The sequence below is a fragment of the Enhydra lutris genome, unplaced genomic scaffold, assembly GCF_002288905.1.
Source record: "Enhydra lutris kenyoni isolate GAN:26980312 unplaced genomic scaffold, ASM228890v2 scaffoldscaffold50, whole genome shotgun sequence".
Lineage (NCBI taxonomy): Eukaryota > Metazoa > Chordata > Mammalia > Carnivora > Mustelidae > Enhydra > Enhydra lutris.
Genome location: NW_019154134.1, coordinates 5,863,828 through 5,882,397, shown reverse-complemented (window position 1 = coordinate 5,882,397; position 18,570 = coordinate 5,863,828). Strand labels below are relative to the sequence as shown.

General features: G+C 38.2%; 1 protein-coding gene across 1 annotated transcript; it reads left to right on the top strand.

The window, feature by feature from the left end:
- The first annotated feature begins 3,704 nt into the window (after window positions 1–3,704).
- LOC111156869 (chromosome unknown C5orf46 homolog) lies at window positions 3,705–13,103 on the top strand. Its single transcript, XM_022517981.1, has 4 exons — window positions 3,705–3,774; window positions 8,447–8,455; window positions 8,622–8,757; window positions 13,055–13,103. The coding sequence occupies exons 1-4, from the start codon at window positions 3,705–3,707 to the stop codon at window positions 13,101–13,103; spliced, it is 264 nt and encodes an 87-aa protein (XP_022373689.1).
- The last annotated feature ends 5,467 nt before the right edge of the window (window positions 13,104–18,570 follow it).

The window sequence follows — 18,570 nt, the reverse complement described above, 5'->3', positions numbered from 1 at the left end:
TAACCAGTAACACATACATCAAAATCCTTCTGTGAAATTTCAACCCAGACTGCAATTCTTTCCTGTATCAAGAACTCTAGTGACTATCATTTATGCATGCAAATGTCCATAGGAATTAAAGAGTCCCACATTCCTTTCATTCTCATATCTTCTTACCACACTAGAATGGTATTTCAAGAGAAGGTCCCTATCTTCCTCTTCTCAGCTTGGATAAAGCCATCTTTCATAATCTCAGTTTCTCCTCCACTTAAAGGCAAATTCCTTTGCTTATGCCAATGGGGGATAAGTCACAGCTTATTAAAGGCTCTTTATTTACAACAGCCAAGACACAGAAACAACCTAACTGGCCATCAGTGGATGAATGAATAAAGAGATTGTTTTACACACACACACACACACACACACACACACACACTGTGGAATACTATTAAGCCATAAAAAAGAACAAGGAAACCCGACCAGTTGTAACAACATGGATGGACCTTGAAGGCATTATGCTAAGTCAAATAAGTCAGAAATATAACTATTGCATGATCTCACTTACATGTGGAATTTTAAAAAAGAACAATGAAAAACCAAACTCATAGGAAATGAGGTCAGACTTAACAGTTACCAGAGGCAGAGGGTGAGGAAAGGGGAAATTGGAGGAAGGCGGTCAAAAGGTACAAACTCCTATTTATGAGCTACTAGAGTATAGGACTCTAACCACCCTTTATATGATTCATAGGAAAGTTGTTAAGAGAAAAAAATCCTAAGAGTATCACAAGGAGAAAATGTTTATCCTTTTTCCTTTCTTTACATTGTATCTATTTGAGAAGATTTAGGACAACCAAACCTATTACAGTAATCGTTTCACAATATATGTAAATCAAAACATCATGCTTTATGCCTTGAACTGATATAGTGATGTATGTCAAGTATCTCTCAATAAAACTGGGAAAACAAATAAATATTCTTTACAGCTTATCAGTTATTCTATCTGTTCTCTCTTATATCCTTAAATACTGTAGACAAATAGGCAGGAAATTATAATATAGCCCAGTTTTACAGATGAGGAACCCAAGAGGGTGGCATCAGTCATTTGGCAGCATCACAGGTATTAACTGATAGAACTATCACACAAGTCCACACTTCTTTCCTCAAAATTATTCATTTATTTGGTATATATTTTTTCTGTATCTTCTACATGCACTATTTTGGAAACCAGAGCTATCTCAGCAAACAACAAAGACCAGAATCCTTCCATCCTGGATTTTAACATTTCTGGAAGAAAGATGTTGAATAATGAAACAAAAATTAGTATTTAAATGCTAAGAAGGAAGACTACAGAGTATACCAAAGATAATAATAAAGGGATCTGAGTTACATTAGAGAGTTATAGTTTTCCTCTGAAAAGAGGCATTTTTAACTGAAATCTGAAGCTAAAAGGAATAAACCAACAGAAAAGAACAGATAAAAATAAAGTAAACACAGAAAACTGAGCATCAGGGCTAGAGAGTATTTAATCAGGGTCGTACAATGAGTCAGTGCTACTGACAGGAAGAGAATCCAGCTATCCTGACCCCTCAATGTGGTGTTACTTCCGTGATACCAGACCAATGAAAGCAGATTCAGGAATTTGTCTGCATGCCCCATTTAACTGGTATCTTTGAGAAGCCAAGGGGCCTCTCCCCCAGGCTGCAATATTAGAGTCTTTGCTTGCCTGAACAGCATTCTTATGGTGAATTAGAGTCCCCTGAAGGCTCAAAGCTCATGCAAAGAAGAAGGTACTATTGGCCTTTCCCATGCAAATCAGGGACCACGGCATGGCTAAAAGAGGAAACTTGACTGTTATTTTCCCACTAAGATCAACGGACAAGCACAGTGCTCTCCCAAACAGTGACCCTGATGGTATCAATCTAATTCATTGAAAGCTTCCTACTATGGACAACTATCTCCAGATCACAACCCTTTGTATAGGAGTAACAGGATCAGGGTCTTCTTAAAAAGATAGATTGGCGTGGGGGCACCTGGGCAGCTTAGTTGGTTAAGCATCTGATTCTTGATTTTGGCTCAGGTCATGATCTCAGGGTTCTGAGACTGAGCCCCACACCAGGCTCTGTGCTGGACATGGAGACTACTTAAGATTCTCTTTTTCCCTCTGCTCCTCTCAACCTTTTCCCAACTTTCTCTTAAAACAAGGAGGAGGAGGAGGAGGAGAAGGAGACAAAGAAGAAGGAGACGAAGAAAAGGAAGACAACGATGAAGACGACGACGACGAAGAAGGAATAGGAAGAGGAGGGAGACGACGACGAAGAAGGAATAGGAAGAGGAGGGAGAGGGGTGTGGGAGGGGAAGAAGGAGGAGGAGAAGGAGGAGGAGAAGAAGAAAATAGGTTGGAGTTGGAGAGAAGACCTGGAAGGGTCCAAGCAGAGGTGCTTGATGGCTTTCAAGTGCAGCTTCATATCTAGAAGTACTAACCTGAGTTAGAGAGCCATGTCCTGGCTCCGTGACACCAGACAAGTCTCCTGTTTCCATACCTCAATTAATACAACAGGGCCCTCTGATACTCACAGTGTGTATGTTTGGCCAATCTATAAGTTTAGGAACTAAAGCCTTATCCCAATTAACTAAATTTATAGCAGTTATCAGGATAACCAATATCATATAGACTTGAACTAAAATTTATCCCCTTAAGTGTTTGTATTCAAGAGGAAATATATTTTACCCATGAGATACATAGTAGCATCTCAACCCCAATATTCCTTTTTAATGACTATAAAAATTTATTTTTCTTTTCTTTTTTTAATGTTTGCTTGAGAAACATGTATTCAACTCTGAAAAAGACAGTCTTGCCCTTAAGGTACCTACAGTGTGTTAGTGGAGACATTTAAACACACACTTATCAGGCACATAGCGGAGCATCTACCTCTTCCAGGAAGAACCAGGACAAGATTCCCAAGAATAGGAAGTCAAAGCTGAGAACAGTTAGGAGAGCCATACTAAGCTCCTTGAAGATTAAGTAGTAAACAAAACACTCTGCCCTTAACAGATCCATGAGCTAAAGGAGAAAAGAGCTCTTCAAGAACTTTGTTCTCAAACAATATGGCAGAAGGCAGACAACAGAGCAATTGTTTGGAGTGGGGTGGAATCATCATCATAAAGGTTTCACAGGGAAGGGGGCATTTGAACCTGAACCTGAGGAATAAGAGGAAGGTTCTAAGGGGAGATGATGGGGAGAGTATCCTGGGAAAAATAAAGAGCATGAGCTAAGGGCATGAGGGTGTGACTGGGCATGGCCATATGGGGACAAGTAATGACTTCAGAGCATGGAAAAACAAGCAGAGTACACAGGGAGGGGAGGAGGCACACCTCACCAATCTGATTTATCACCTGCTCCTTGGCCCTGCATGGTAATTTTGCCTCATATCCAACGAATCATCAATGCAAGCATTGGAACTACCTGTAAAAGAGATACTCCAGTGCTGTTTATAAAATACACATTAGCAACACTGACAGGGTTTTTCTTTCTCTATATGAAAAACTTTTGGTTTAAAAGATAGGGCAGGCTTCATTAGTAGAAATCCAAGCGCAAACTGTGCAGATATCTTGTGCAACAACCTAATTCCATTGCAGATGATGTCACCTATAAATGCCTTATAAATGGGGCAAGTCTCTGGGTGCATCCAAACAGGTGATCCGCACCGATGCCCAGTGCTGCAGGCATGGCTGTCTCTGCGCTGCGGCTGACAATTGTCCTGGGACTACTTGCCCTCATCCTGACTTGCCAGGCCGGTAAGTGCTCCTCAATGCAGCTCATGCAATGTGTGGTAGTCAGCCAGGAGTGGAGGGAGGTGGTGGCGCTGATCCAGAACATAAAGGGGAAAGAGAGGAAGGGGGCTTTGGGCAGTGCAGAAAGAGCACTGGACTAAGGGCCAAGAGGCAGATCCAACAAAAATAAAAAGATTTTTAGTCTAATGTGCTTCAGTTGCACCCTCTATCCTCAGTGAATGTATGAAGTTTGGGATGATCTTTTTTTTATATATTGATGCAAGACAGTGAAACTATTATATTACAGATTTCTTGATGGGGGGTATTTTTTTTTTTAAATCATTCTAACTAATAATATTCAAAGGTAAAGGATATATACCCTGGAATAAGACTCCTAGGCCTGGCTGTCCACTGATCAGGAATGTGACTTCAGGCATGTTATTTCACCTCTCTGGGTCTCACATGTTAAAGGGAATATCAACAGCTAACTTTCTCATAAAGTTAACACAAAAATGGAATAAACTGAATAAGAGACAAAAGTCTGATCCTTAATAAGCACCAATAAATATTAACTGTTATTGTTATCACGTATTATCTCACTTGATTCTTATAATAATCCTTTTAAATAAACATTCAAACTTTTATCCATTTCCCTCTTAGCAGGTTAACAAACAAAGCTTGCAGAAGGAAAGTCACTTGGGCAAAGACACAGGTAGAAGAGGCATACCCGGGACTAAGACCCCAGATTCCTTGAGTCTGACCATTATGATTAAGCACCTACTTCTTTCATGTCTGTCCCAAGCAAATAGGGGACCACAAGGCACCTTTAAGAGTCTCCCTAATTAATTTATTTTTGGCCTGCAGAAGATGGAGAGCTCTTGACTTGTCTTTATTCAGAAGGACAGGTCAGAAAACACAGCCAGTGGAAATAATTTAGTACCAGAGCCTTTTGAAATGTTCTAACTGTAACTTGGCAGAACTCAACACCATCAGCCACCCACTGTCCACCAGCAGAACATATAGGCAGATATCCTAACAGAACTGCTATAGAGATGGCCTCAGACACTACTGTGTCCATCAACTCCTCGAGAGTCACCACCACAGTAAAGTGAAAGATGAGATTTATATGCTAAGGACCAGGCCAAAGCTCTGTCTCTCATGAACTCTGAAACTGGTTAAATCAGTTCACTGCTTCAAATCTCAAGTTTCTTCATCTATAAAATGTGATAACAATCAACTTCACCAGGTCAAATGAATATGCCTTTGTAATCACTTTGTAAACTATAAACACTATACAAATATCAGCAGTAATGTATTTTTTCTGAACTTTATGATAACATTAACTGAAAAACTCACCCAAGTACTTAATGTAAATAAAGGTTAGTCCACAGTATATTTGAAAAGAAAAAATATTCAACTATTGGCTTTGATAATTTGTTTCTAGTATGTCAGACTTCTTAATTTTTATTATTTATATTTTTTTCTGTTTTTCAACATTTTCAAATGCCTTAATATTTTAATCACATTTTTAAAGTTTCACAATCTCTTAAAGCATTAGAGAAAAAAGCTACTATAAATTGTTTTGCTACTATTACTATGAATATATTATGTGTGTGTGTGTGTGTGTGTGTGTGTGTGTATCTTCATTATTATGGATACATATCCAGAGTAATGCAGCAAGCATTTATTGTGGGTTTACTTTGACCTGGTACTGTGATTAAGTGGTATACACACACACACACACACACACACACACACACACACACACACACACACTTCAGATGTTTCAGATGAACACACGTGTGTATGTGTATATGTGTGTATGATATGGATATATAGATATGGGTATATACATATATATGCATTTATATTGAAACACATATATGATATAAATGAAATATATATAAAATATCTCTCAATCCTGACAATAATACAATGGAGTAACTGAGACAGAGTGGTTAAGCATTGTGTGCAAGGTTACGTGGTAGATTTTTTGCTGAGGACAGGAACCAAACTCAGGTATATAGGATTCCAAAACATATGGTCCTCCATATTCTAAAACCTCTTAATATAGCTGCAGTCCAAGGGCTGGAGCCAAAGATCCAATCTTTACACATACTCCAAACGAGGGCTCTTTGTATAATGAAAAGCTAGCATTTAGTATCATATTAAAATTAAAGGTCAGTAAAGTTAATGTGCCGACGCAAGTATGCATAGAGGAACATAGGAAAAAGGACCCACTTTTCATGCAAGAAATTGCTGTTTTGTACCTGGTAAATGTCTTCAGGTGAAAACTGCCTGAAGATAGTATTATATCATGTAGATAATGCAATTTAGGCTCAAACCTTGGCTCAGCCAGATTCTAGAGGTGTGATTTTACATGAGTCATTTAATTTCTCCGAACACATGTTTTCTCTCCTATAAAACCACAGTATCTTCACTGAACTAAAGATAAAAGCATGTCATGTAAAAAGTGTCCCAGTACCTGCTCAACAGGCACATCACAAATTTCCATTCTCCTTCCTTCTTCCCTTGATGAAAACACAGCAATTCTGGTCACTGTGGTGACCTGCACTCCACAAAAGGATCATGTCTATATATGTTTGTTCATACCCTAACTCTTAGCATATGCTATGTACATAATGGTAGGCTCAAAAAACACTTGCTGAATGCAAACACTAACAGCTAAAGGAACAAATACTTGGTGATTAGTATACTGATTTTGGTTAAGGTCCTAGACTGGTGCTCCTACCAAATCTTATGTTGTGGCATAGTAAACCACAAATGCCTGCAGAATTGAAAGCCACATTTTTTTTACTAAGGGTTTCTATTTTAGGATATAATATAGATGCAAGGTTTCTAATGCAATTTTTGACAGTCTTCACACAAAAAGCTAGTTACACCTCCCTCATTCAGAGTCATGGGAAACAGGGTCTAGATGTTGGGACTTTTTGAGTCAAAACTTACGGTGGGGTTACCAAATGAAATACAGGATACCTAGTTAAATTTTAATTTCAGATGAACAACGAGTAATTTCTTAGTTTAAATATGACCTAAATATTGCATGGTCATTCTTACACCAAAAAAAATTATTTGCTGTTTATCCAACATTTAATTTTACTTGGGTATCCTATATTTTTATTTACTAAATCTGTGACACTACTTGTGAGGCTACAGTAAAACTGAAAGATAAAGGTCCCACTTTATCCAGGCACCATAGTCTAAGGAGGAGGCCACATGAAGCTGCTGACACTCCTCCCTTACTTTTTTTTTTTTTAAGATTTTATTTATTTATTTGACAGACAGAGATCACAAGTAAGCAGAGAGGCAGGCAGAGAGGTGGGGAGGAAGCAGGCTCCCTGCTGAGCAAAGAGCCGGATGTGGGATGTGGGGCTTGATTCCAAGACCCCGGGATCATGACCTGAGCTGAAGGCAAAGGCTTTAACCCACTGAGCCAGGCGCCCCCCCCCCTTACTTTTAATCTCTTGAACAATTTAGACTACAAAGCAAAGCCAACCCCCGCCCCCCAACAAGGGACCTTGCACGTCCCAGCCTCACTCCCTGGATCCTTAGTCCTCATTCCAAAGGGCACTTGACTAAAAGTTAAGAGTAAGAAGACTAAATTTAGAATTGCATCCTCTCTTGCTATTTGTGAAATCTCCTGCAAGTCACTTGATCTTTTCAGTTTCTTAGTCCAGTGCGGTAAGAACTATACACCCCATAAAAAGGGACAAGGGTAAAATCACCTGGTATTTGTAAGTCATTATTTACAGAAATATCAAATGAGGTACAAGTGATAGAATTTCTCCTTGCCATCATCCTTATTATATACTTTCAATCTTATGACACACTTGTGGTGAGAGCATAACTTTTTCTGTCAAAGGCCACTACAGCTCATTTTTGTTGTTGCTGATGATATTTGTATTTTATAAGTAATCTATGTTTGTTGTAGAAAAATTTAGAGAATATAAAGAAATAAAGGATTTCCATGGGGGTGGAAGGTGGGAACAAGGCTAAGCAGTTCAACAGAGAGTGCTTTTGGATCCAGATTTTAATGCCAGGAGGACATGGGACTGAACTCTATTTTGGCCACTCACTAACTCTGTGCTTTGAATTAGCTCCTAAAGTTCTCTCAACTTTACCTTCTTGACCTTTAGCTTGAGATAATAGTTTTGCCTACTTCATAGTGCTGCTGTGAGAATAAAATGATGTGATAATGCATGTGGATCATCTGTCATAGGTCTATCCTCAACAAAGGCTACCCATTATTCTGTCATCATTATTATCATTACCACAGGCCAGGGATTGCATGGAGAAAATGACATTAAAATGGGCATTCTGGGGGTACCTGGCTGGCTCAGTCCATTAAATGTCTGATTCTTAATTTTTGGCTCAAGTCATGATCTCAGGCTCATGGAATCTGGCTCCTCACTCAGTGCAGAGTCTGCTAAAGACTCTCTCTCCTTCCGCACCCTCCCTCAACTCACTTGCACACCCTGTCTCTCTCTAAAATCAATAAATAAATCTTTTTAAAAAGGGGGAGGACATTCTATATTTCAATCCTGGTACTGGCATTTACTAGCTGCTTTACTCTGGACAAGTTACTTAACTTCCGTGAGCTTCAATTTTCTCTATCCAGAAAGGAAATCCATGTCTACCTAAGTATTGATATATGTTGCTTTTAGGAATAAGTGAGATGATGCATGTGAAGGCTTTGCCCAGGAAGGCATTAAATGTTCTATAAATATAACGGTACCAGGCTGTATAATTAGTGAGAGGAGATACAAAGTGGTCCAGGAGCCCCCTTCAAAGAAAAGAGTCTTCCCTTTCTTATTGCTGAGAATCACCTGAGATTCTGTTCTGTTTTTCAGATGACAAACCAGATGACAAGCCAGATGGCTCGGACAAAAACCCAGAGCCAGAATTCCCCAAATTCCTAAACCTCTTGGGCACAGAGATCATTGAGAATGCAGTGGAGTTCATCCTCCGCTCCATGACCAGGAGCACGTAAGCCCTGAGATAAACTTTGTTTTTGTCCAGTTTGCTGTTGGTAATAACCACATTGTATTAAAATGAATAAGAAACAGAACTGTGCATGACAATATATTATTTGAGTTGAAAAGTACTGTCCTACCTTAAGCTATATTTGCATCTGACTGAATTTTCCTAAACTCTTTTGGAGTGTGCACATTGCCAACAAGTGGTTCCATAAAGTATTTTTTTATCTCAGGACTAAGGAGAAAGGAGGAAGAGCACCAGACCAGGGAACAGAAGGCCAGGTTCTGGTCTTCCCACATGTACTACTTGACTGGGTGACCTTGAACAAGGCCTTCCTTCCCTGAATGCCTCGGTTTCCTCATCTGGAAAGTTAAAAGAATAAAGGACCCATCCAATACAGGCACTGTAATTCTTTGGTGAAGGTGGTGGGTAGTGATATGTTCACTAATGAGAGGTGTGATGAGTCCTGCCTTTATTTCCTAGTTTGAGAAACTCAAGAGGGTTAGCAAAGAGAGTAGCTGATTATTTCTTCAGAGACAATCTAGAAAACCTCTCATATGAGTGTTGGTCATGAGGAACTGCCATAGTGGCTGAGCATATACCAAGAATCTTCCCAGAATTCTTTACATGCTCCCAAGCCACTGTATCCAACACATAACACATCTTACTCCGATCTACCTAGCTCAGATTTTCAACTTTACTTCACTCTGTTCTTACTCAACCTACAGTAATTCCTACTTTCAGCTCTCCAGGATCCAATTTGTTCTGAATTTCTAGGTGCTTTCAATCCCACTTCACTGAGCCCCTATCTCTAATTCTCTCCTTCATAGACCCCAAAGCCCAGTTTGACGAAGCGTGGTCTAGAATTCCTGGATAATTTATACAAAATGAAGTTTCCTTCATCCCATCTTGCGTCTTCCTAGGACAAAGTTAAGGGTGTGCTTCTTAACAAGCTTGCTGGTGATTCTGATATCCCAACAATTTTGATAGCCCTTGATTAGATGCTCTACACTATATGGCCTTGACTTAAAGGTCCACATATCCTTTAACTTTTTATTCATTTTGTGTAAATGTGCATCTTAGCATTTGGGGGGGGGATGTTTCTGACTTTTTTTTGATTCTCAATGGGGTCTATGACCAATAACAGATTAAGGAACACTTCTACAGAGAAGTAATCAGGGGCCATGTTGTAATTTCTGATTTGCTTAAATCAATATCACATGATGGGCAGGATTCTGCATACCATCCACATGCACAAATTATTGAAACTCACAGGTGTTTATTTTTGTATTGTTATTTTTCCTATTGTGGTTGGCTTTTGCAACTGTTGAGTTTCAGTGATAATGTAAACAAGGAGGAAACTGACAAGGAAGCAAGAGTAACACCCATTATGTACAAAGTACACATTACACTCCAGTTGAATACATACTGTTAGAAAGCACGACAATAGCAATGCAAGGAGTTGAAGCAATAATATTTGTTTTTATTCCTTCCTTGGGGAATTCTCCAGACATAAAATAGCCCCTTTCCCCCCACCTCTGTTAACCCTGAAAACTCATTATCTGAAATACAAGACAATTGCTGTCAGCTCTGGGTTCAGGAATGGCACCTTGACTTCAACCATTTCCACTTTTCCTCATTTTTTCCCAAGTAAACGATGTTCTTTCTGTTTCTGGAACTTATAACCATCAAAGTTTCTCTTGCTTTCATTTCCTAAAATGCTCCTTCCTTCTTTCATGGCTAGTGCTTTATCTTGCAGGTCATCTAAAAGTCACCTCCTCAGAAAACAGTTCTATAACCACTCTTACACTACCTTCTTTCATTCCCTCGTTCTTCTCTCTTACTTTACCTTGTCATAGTGTCATTATAATATTTTTATTTATTTGTAGTCACGTAGCTATATCAGAGACCAGATCTATCTAGCTCATCGCTCTAACACGTCCCTTATAGACTGAATGAGACACTCAGCAAATAATTGTTGAATTGATTAATTAAAGAAAGATATCTTAAAGATAAAATCTAAAACCCATTACTGCAATATGACTGAGAAATCCTGAGGGATATTTGTTGCAAGACACAGCAGTCCTTGCTCAAGGGAAAAATCTAGCTGTCCTTTCTCTGTCCAAGGGAAGACCATAAATATAATGGGGATGGGGAGTGGGAGAAGACCATCAAGAAGTGTTTCTAAGTACATTAGTATATACCAAAGTTGGGACAGAAATTGTGAAGGAAAAATCTAAAATGTAAAACCTTCTCAAAGATTTGCAGTCCTTATGGTAAGATGACATACCAAATGCTGTGATGACTAATATGCTAAGATAAATGTCAGTAAAACAACACAGGTGATTTCTGGAGAATGGAGCTGTGAGTGACAGCAGGATGCTTAGGGGAGTATTTATAGCAAGGGTGAGATGCAATCTGGGCCTTAAAAGATGAAATGAGCTTTGATTAGAGAGAATGACAGGAATGAGGGAACTTCATAAAGATGAGAATTTTGTTTATTTACTCCAATATATCTGATGCCCAAGTACTATGTCAGGCACATAATAAATGCTAGATATGTACTTTCAGGACACTGAATAGAAGAGCTCACTTCCTCCATTCTGAATTACTTTAGAGCTGTGTGGACTGGATTCTGGTCACCATTGTTTGGAAAAATATACATATTCTTAATCTCTTTGACCCCTCAAGAAGGCTCCAATCCTTGTGAATTTCCCCTCACCTGCTGAATTTCCAGGACATGACATTTTCCTGGCTCTTTCCCTACGTCTAGCCATTCTTTCTTCTTCTTTTTATTTGACTTATGATCCAGTGACTTCCAGAATCAGATGTCTATTGTGTTCTTTTTATTGAGCTTCAGACTGAAATGATTAATTGCTTGCTAGACAATTTCACCTAGGTTTTCCACCAATAACTGAAATTTAACTGGTCTAAACCCACACCCAACATCCCACAAACCTGTTCCTCCTCCCATGTTCCTTATTTCAGGAATCACATCCCCACCCACCCAGAATCCAAAAACCTCAGGGTCTTCTTGGATCTTTCCTGCTCGTTACCACCATCCTCGAATTGAAGAATATTCTACCTCTAATTTTTTTCCTGTATCATTGCTTTTCTTCAACTCCACTGGCTAGTTGGCCTAGTAGAGTCCTTCATTACTTCTTTCCTGAGCTCTTTTTATTAGATTTATGATTAGTTCACTGTTTCTGTCTGCCTCCCTTCAAACTATTCCCTTACTCTCAGAGTTATATAACAAAAACACAAGTTGGGTTGTGTTACTGCCATGCTTGAAACCCTTTTGTGAATTTCCATAGCCTACAAAATCAGAACAAATGCATTTGGCTGATGTTAAATGTTCTTTCCTGAAGCTTATGTATCTTTCAATCGTGTATCTCACTCCTAACGTCAAACACCTGATGCCCCCAATAACAAATGATTTGTTTCAGAACTGGTCATGTTTGTATAATGCCCAACATCTTTGCACATGGCTCTTCTCTCTGCCCCCAAGGCCTTGCTAGGTAGATTTGTCCACCTAGCAAGTTTAATCATTTTCTAATGTCCAATTCAAAGATAAGCTCTGTGAAGACATCACAGACCCCTATGATTACAAAACACAGGTATTCATACTCTGGATTTCATAATGCTTTGGAATAACCTTCACATCAATTTTCTTTCCCCCTCATTGTTTTAAATTACTTGTTCACTATTTTAAATTACTTGTATCTGATTGTGTTTATTTTCTGCACTAGACTATAAACTTCTCGCAGGCCACATTTTAATCATTTTACCTTTCCTGTAGCTACTGTGTACCCCTTTCCTTGAACAGTATAGTGCTTCTAGTATTAACTCCTGACTCTAGAGCTCTCAGTTTTAGACTTTGCTATGTGATTTAGACAGGTTGTTTAATCTCTTTGAGCTTTAAAAGTTTCTTCATACATAAAAAGAAAAAAAATTATTCATTCATTTATTATTTATTTAATTCAAACTTACATTAATTTATACTATTTGCCAGGTACTGGGGATATATTACTAAAAAGAATATACCAAAATATCTGTCTTATACAGTTTGTGTATGAATGGGCACCTAATGAATAGATTTGTTGGCAGATTCAAAAGAGATAATTGTGCATAAATAGCTTGCAACTACAAATTGTTGTGGAAGTCTTAAATCTTATTTATTTATGACACAGGAAAATCTGCAGAAGAAAATTGTGGCTCAAACAACTTAAGACATCCTAATGATCATTCTAACATTCTTATTCAATCTCAGTCATAATTCATTTTTTTCTCTTTTTTTCTTTTCAAGAGGATTTATGGAATTTGATGATAAACGAGGAGAACATTCAGCAAAGTGACTTTCCCAGGTGATTTTAACTTATAATTTACAACTAAAATAATAGCATACTGAACAAAAAAGGGGGTCTTATTTTATTTAATTAATTTGGGCACCCCTCTGCCTACCTATAAGCAGAAAAGGTGTATTTTTTTGTTGTTGTTTCTACTGTAGTTTCTTAAACTTAATTTTAAATACATTTTTTTTAAATCATCATAAAGTCCTTGACCTAATCAGATTATCTGAAGAGAGGAGGCACAACTGTGGGGTGAAACACGTAAGCACTGGGAGTTAGAGAGCCTGGCCCTAACCACAACTCTGCTTCCTTGCTTTGTGTGCCTGGCACATATGACATGAGGGGACTGTGTGCACTAGAGTAGAAGGACCCATGTAATTGTGCAGTTAGTTACTCATGAGAAGACTGAGATTTGTTGAACCTAATTCCAGGAGAAAATACTAACAAACTCTCTAATCCCACATAGTTGGATTTATAGTAGTCCCCCCTTATCTGTAAGGGATAAATTCCAAGAGGCCAGTGGATGCCTGACACCGTGAACAGTACGAATCCCATATATACCATGCTTTTTCCTATATACACATACCTATAATAAAGTTTAATTTACAAATTAGGCACAGCTAGTGATTAACAATGATAACTAATAATAAAATAGAAGAATTTTAATAATATGCTGTAATAAAAGCTATGTAAAATGTGGTCTCTCTCAGAATATCTTATTGTACTGTACTCACCTTTCCTCTTCTTATGATGATGTGAGACGATAAAATGTCTCCATGATGAGATGAAGCGACTTGAATGACACTTCACTGTGACACAGCATCAGGCTATTACTAATGCTCTAACATTATGTCAGGAAAAGGATCATCTGCTTCCAGACCTCAGTTGACTATGGGTAACTGGAACTGTGGAAAGCAAAACCACAAATAAGGCACAATGACAAACAATATAATTTGAGTGCTCAGAAACAGCCACTATTTCCTTATTCTAGTCTCTCCTGAGAACAGATATTGAAATATAAAAACAGAAATGATATAGCTGTGAATGTAATTATTTTATCAGCAGCTAGCATGAACTGAGTACATACTCTGTTTTAAGCATTAAGCTAAGTGCTATATACGTAGTACCTGATTTCATTCTAGCATCACTATGAAAAAAGGATATTCTTTTTTTTTAATCATATAAGTTAAGAATGTGACCAAGTTACTAACGTGGCCAAGTTAAAGAAGAGGAAAGGATTTGAACTTAGGCAGCCTGATCCCAGGGTGTGCATTCTATCCCTTAGCAGCAGTGCTAGTGGAGAACAAAGAACAGTGTAGAAGGAGGCAGTTGAAAAAAGTGAGTAAGCTATGTGATCTTACACATGCCTTCCAGATGCCCAAGGAAACAAAACACTACCCCTTTGGTTAATTCAGTTACCTTATATGCATCTCCAGGAAGCATGGCCTTTCCTAACTTCTATTTCATATCTGATCTAGGAAGCCTTCTTTTCCCTATGGTCTTCATTTTATACCCTGGGTGTTATTAATGTAAACTTAGCCAGTTACTATCATATTACCCAGGAAGTTAGCCCACTCTTTTCCATAAGCTTCTAAGGACAGAAATCAGTTTTGGGCTTTGAAATCAAGAAATGCCCAACCCATACACATCTGATTCTCACCCCAAAGCCAGCTAAACTTCTAAAAGTTATGTTTAACTTCATAACCTCACTTATGTTTCCATTTTCCATTTCCATCTTTTCAGAGAACAGCTTACCTCTTGTTGCCAGTGTCCCAACCTTTAGCTGGTTCATTCAGGCTACTGGTACATGCCTCCACCCATTGGTACCCACACCCTGAGTCTTTAGAGTGCTACACTAACAAATCAGTGTACGAGGTGGTCCAACAGAGAAGGTGTCATGAAGGGGTAGAACGACCGAAAGACATAGAGAAGAAAGAAGTTCAAATTCTAACTTGTCTGCTTTTGGTTATGTGACCTTGTGGAGGTTCACTTTACTCCTTATTAATGTTAAAACTCTTGGGAACTTCTTTGTTCAAGATCTTAATGCCAGAATTCTTTTTTTTTTTTTCTTTACTACATCTGAAAAAAGCTTTGAATAGATTCATGAACCAATTGTAGATGCTCTTATTGACAGGAAGGAATGGCTCAATTTAGGGATATTAAAAAAACTGGGCTAGAGAGAAGGAAGCCTCTAAGGCAAAGATTAAATTTTGAATGGTTTGATCAGGAGTTATCTCTTTAAACCCTGGTGACTGTGCATTTAATAAGTAGCTTTAAAGGCTGCACATGTATGATGATTGCGGCATCAAATCAAAAGCAAGTCACCACCTTAGAATTAAATGACTCACCGCAGTGCCTATTTCTTCAGTACATAAAATGTGGCCAAAGTTCTCAGTATTTCCTAAATTAAGACAGACAGATAAACAGCTATCTAAATATCCCATCTTTCTCCTATAACATATGCCCCTTTCTAACATATCCATTTAGTGCTTATTTACTCTATACCTACTATGGGTCAGATTCTGCCAGTACTCTCAAGATAAATAATGATGTCCAGCCACTGAGAAGGTGATAGTCTAGGCTGTCACTTAGCAGTGTACCCCAGGACTGTGTAGGGAAATGATAGAGTTATGTATGGAAGTGCCTTGGACATGCTTTGGAGAAAGGAGGTAAGAGACATGTTTGCAGGAAAGGGTGGGAACTAAAAGGGTTTTACAAAGAAGGTGAACTTCAACACACATTCTCAGATGATTTACAGAGAGGGGCAAGGTCTCAAAAGCAACTAATCCAACAGCTGGACACTTAATTAATCTGAGACCCTCCCAACCTCTGCTCAATCACAGTAGTACAATTACCTTATATTAACAGACTTAAAATCTTTTTTCCTATTGTCCAGCATCACTTGAAATACATCACAGGGATTCAAATCCCCTAGTGTCTTAAGTCACTAGACCTCTTAAGGTATGAATTTCTTTTCTTGTATTAAAAAAATTTTGATCAAAGAAGTAAAAATTGGGAAAGCACTTCACGAATTCTTAATTTCTAATTACATATTTTGAATTAAGAAAAAATGTACTATGGACCCACTAGATGACATGTTTATAGAGTTGCTGAGTCAGAAATTCCAGGAGAGGAACCTGGGAATAAACACATTCTGGGGTGTTGTGGGGGGTGGGGATAAACACATTTAACAGGAAATCCTCATGTTGCTGATGAGCAAAACTGCAGTTGGGCATGACATTACTCACTATCCACTCCATGATACCTTATGGGAGAAGTTTCTTGCTGAATCTAGAGAAAGAAAAAACTTGCCTTACCTAAAAACTCCTCCTTCGTTTCTCATTTTAAGATTTATGAAGCATGGTCTGTTCTTCTTTTTTCCTGTCTACAGAAACTCAGAGTAAAACTGATGACTCATTTTATCCCTGAGTTTAACCTATGCGCCTCCTTCCCTCATCCTTGTCACTGATTCTTGCCACATACACCTTGCAGGTTCACTTTTGTTGTTGTTGCTCATTTCATCCAATATCATTATAGTTGATTTCATTATAAATCATCTCACATTTTAAAGTGCAAAGGCATTAAAATGTTAAAGATTAAAAATTCTTTGTATTTTTCTTAAATCCTTAAACCTTCTCTAGTTGGTAATTGTTTCCCTCTATCTGGCTTGTGTTTCTAAGGGCACACCCGCAAGGCTCCAGAATAACCCAAGGGCAACCAATCCTGCTTTTCCAGTTCTGCTTCATGAGTCCTCCAGAACAGAGGCCCCAAAAGCAGCTCCAAGCAAGTTCTCAGAATTCAGGACCTGGCTCAACCAAACACAACTTACTTTAAACATCCTGACTTTGCATTCTTGCCTCTAGAAGTCAGAATAAATATGTCTCCTTAGGGGTCACATATCCTAGGTAACTGAGAAGATTTTTATTGGTAGTAGTAGTAACTTTCCTGGGCATATTTAATGCCAACAAATACAAAATATACAGAAGTTATTATTAGCCATCCAAAGAATGGTTCAAAATAAGGAAGCTACAGCCCAGATAAAGTAACACGTCCAAAGTCAAAGAACTAGGAAAAGAAAGAAAGGGAATTTGAACCTGACTCCAAAGAACAAACCCTTCACCCATAAAAATGTATGAAGTTTCACAGTTAAAAGCTTCATACATTCTTTTTGGAAAGTCTTTCAAATACATCTGAGCCCACTCTCCTGGGCTAGGTAAATTAAAAACCAACCATGTTTCAAAGAAACAAACTTATTACTGTTCCAGAGAGTATTCATCATTCTTATAGAATAGGAGAGTGTCAGGGATGGGAGAGTCTGGAAAAGGACCCATTACACAGAGGTGGGGCCCAGTGGCCATTGTTACCATACTTGCCAACTTGGTCATAGAGGATCAAACTCCTGTATAACCTGACCCACCTGAGCCAGAAAGATTCTCCCAGAATTATTTATGTGGCCAGTAGGAACAGACTGAAATCATGGAGAATGACGATAATTATGGCAGTGCCCTAGAATAAAGGATCTCTGTATTTCTGCTAGTGGCTTCTCAACAGCTGTCCAGCGTCTAGCCTTTCCTAAGCACTCTGAAAGCAACAGCAGTGTTTCAACAAATCTTTTTTTTTGTACTGCTTCCTATTTTAATAGCCAGAATATGTCTACATGCAACACAAAGAACCTTTAATAATACAAATAACTTTAATAGTGAACACTTACAAAATACTGAAAATACATCTTACTCCCTACAATGTATTCACACAAACCGCCTTTTGCATTTTCCAGAGATTGTCCCAATTTCTTCTTTTTTTTACTGAGATAAAACTGACATATAATGTAAGTAGGTTTAAGGTATAAACGTGATCATTTGATATACATGTATAGTACAAAATGATTATAATTAGGTTAGTTAACACATCTATCACTCATATATTTACTATTTTTTTGGAGTAAAAATTTTTAAGATATACTCTCTTAGCAACTTACAAGCCCATGATACAGTATTGTTAACTACAGTCACCATACTGCTCCTTATCATCCCCAGAAAGTATTGCTCTAATAACTGCAAATTTGTGTATCTTGACAACCTTCACCTATTTCCCCCACCACCTTCTGCCCATGGCAACCATCAAACTACTCTGTTTCTCTGAGTTCCATTTTTTTTGGATTCCACATGTAAATGAGACAAATACTTTCTCTGCCTGACTTATCTCACTTAGCATAATGCTTTCAAGATTCATCCATACCGTTGTAAATGGCAGGATTTTCTCCTTTTAAGCTGAATAATATTCCACTGTGTGTGTGTCTCTATGTGTGTGTGTGTGTGTGTGTGTGTGTCTATTTCTCTATCCATTAATTCATGAACAGACACTTAAATTGTTTCCATGCCCAGGCTTTTACAAACAATGTTGCAGTGAACATGGGGGTATACATATCTTTTCAAGATAGTGATTTCATTTCCTTGGGATATATACCCCAAAG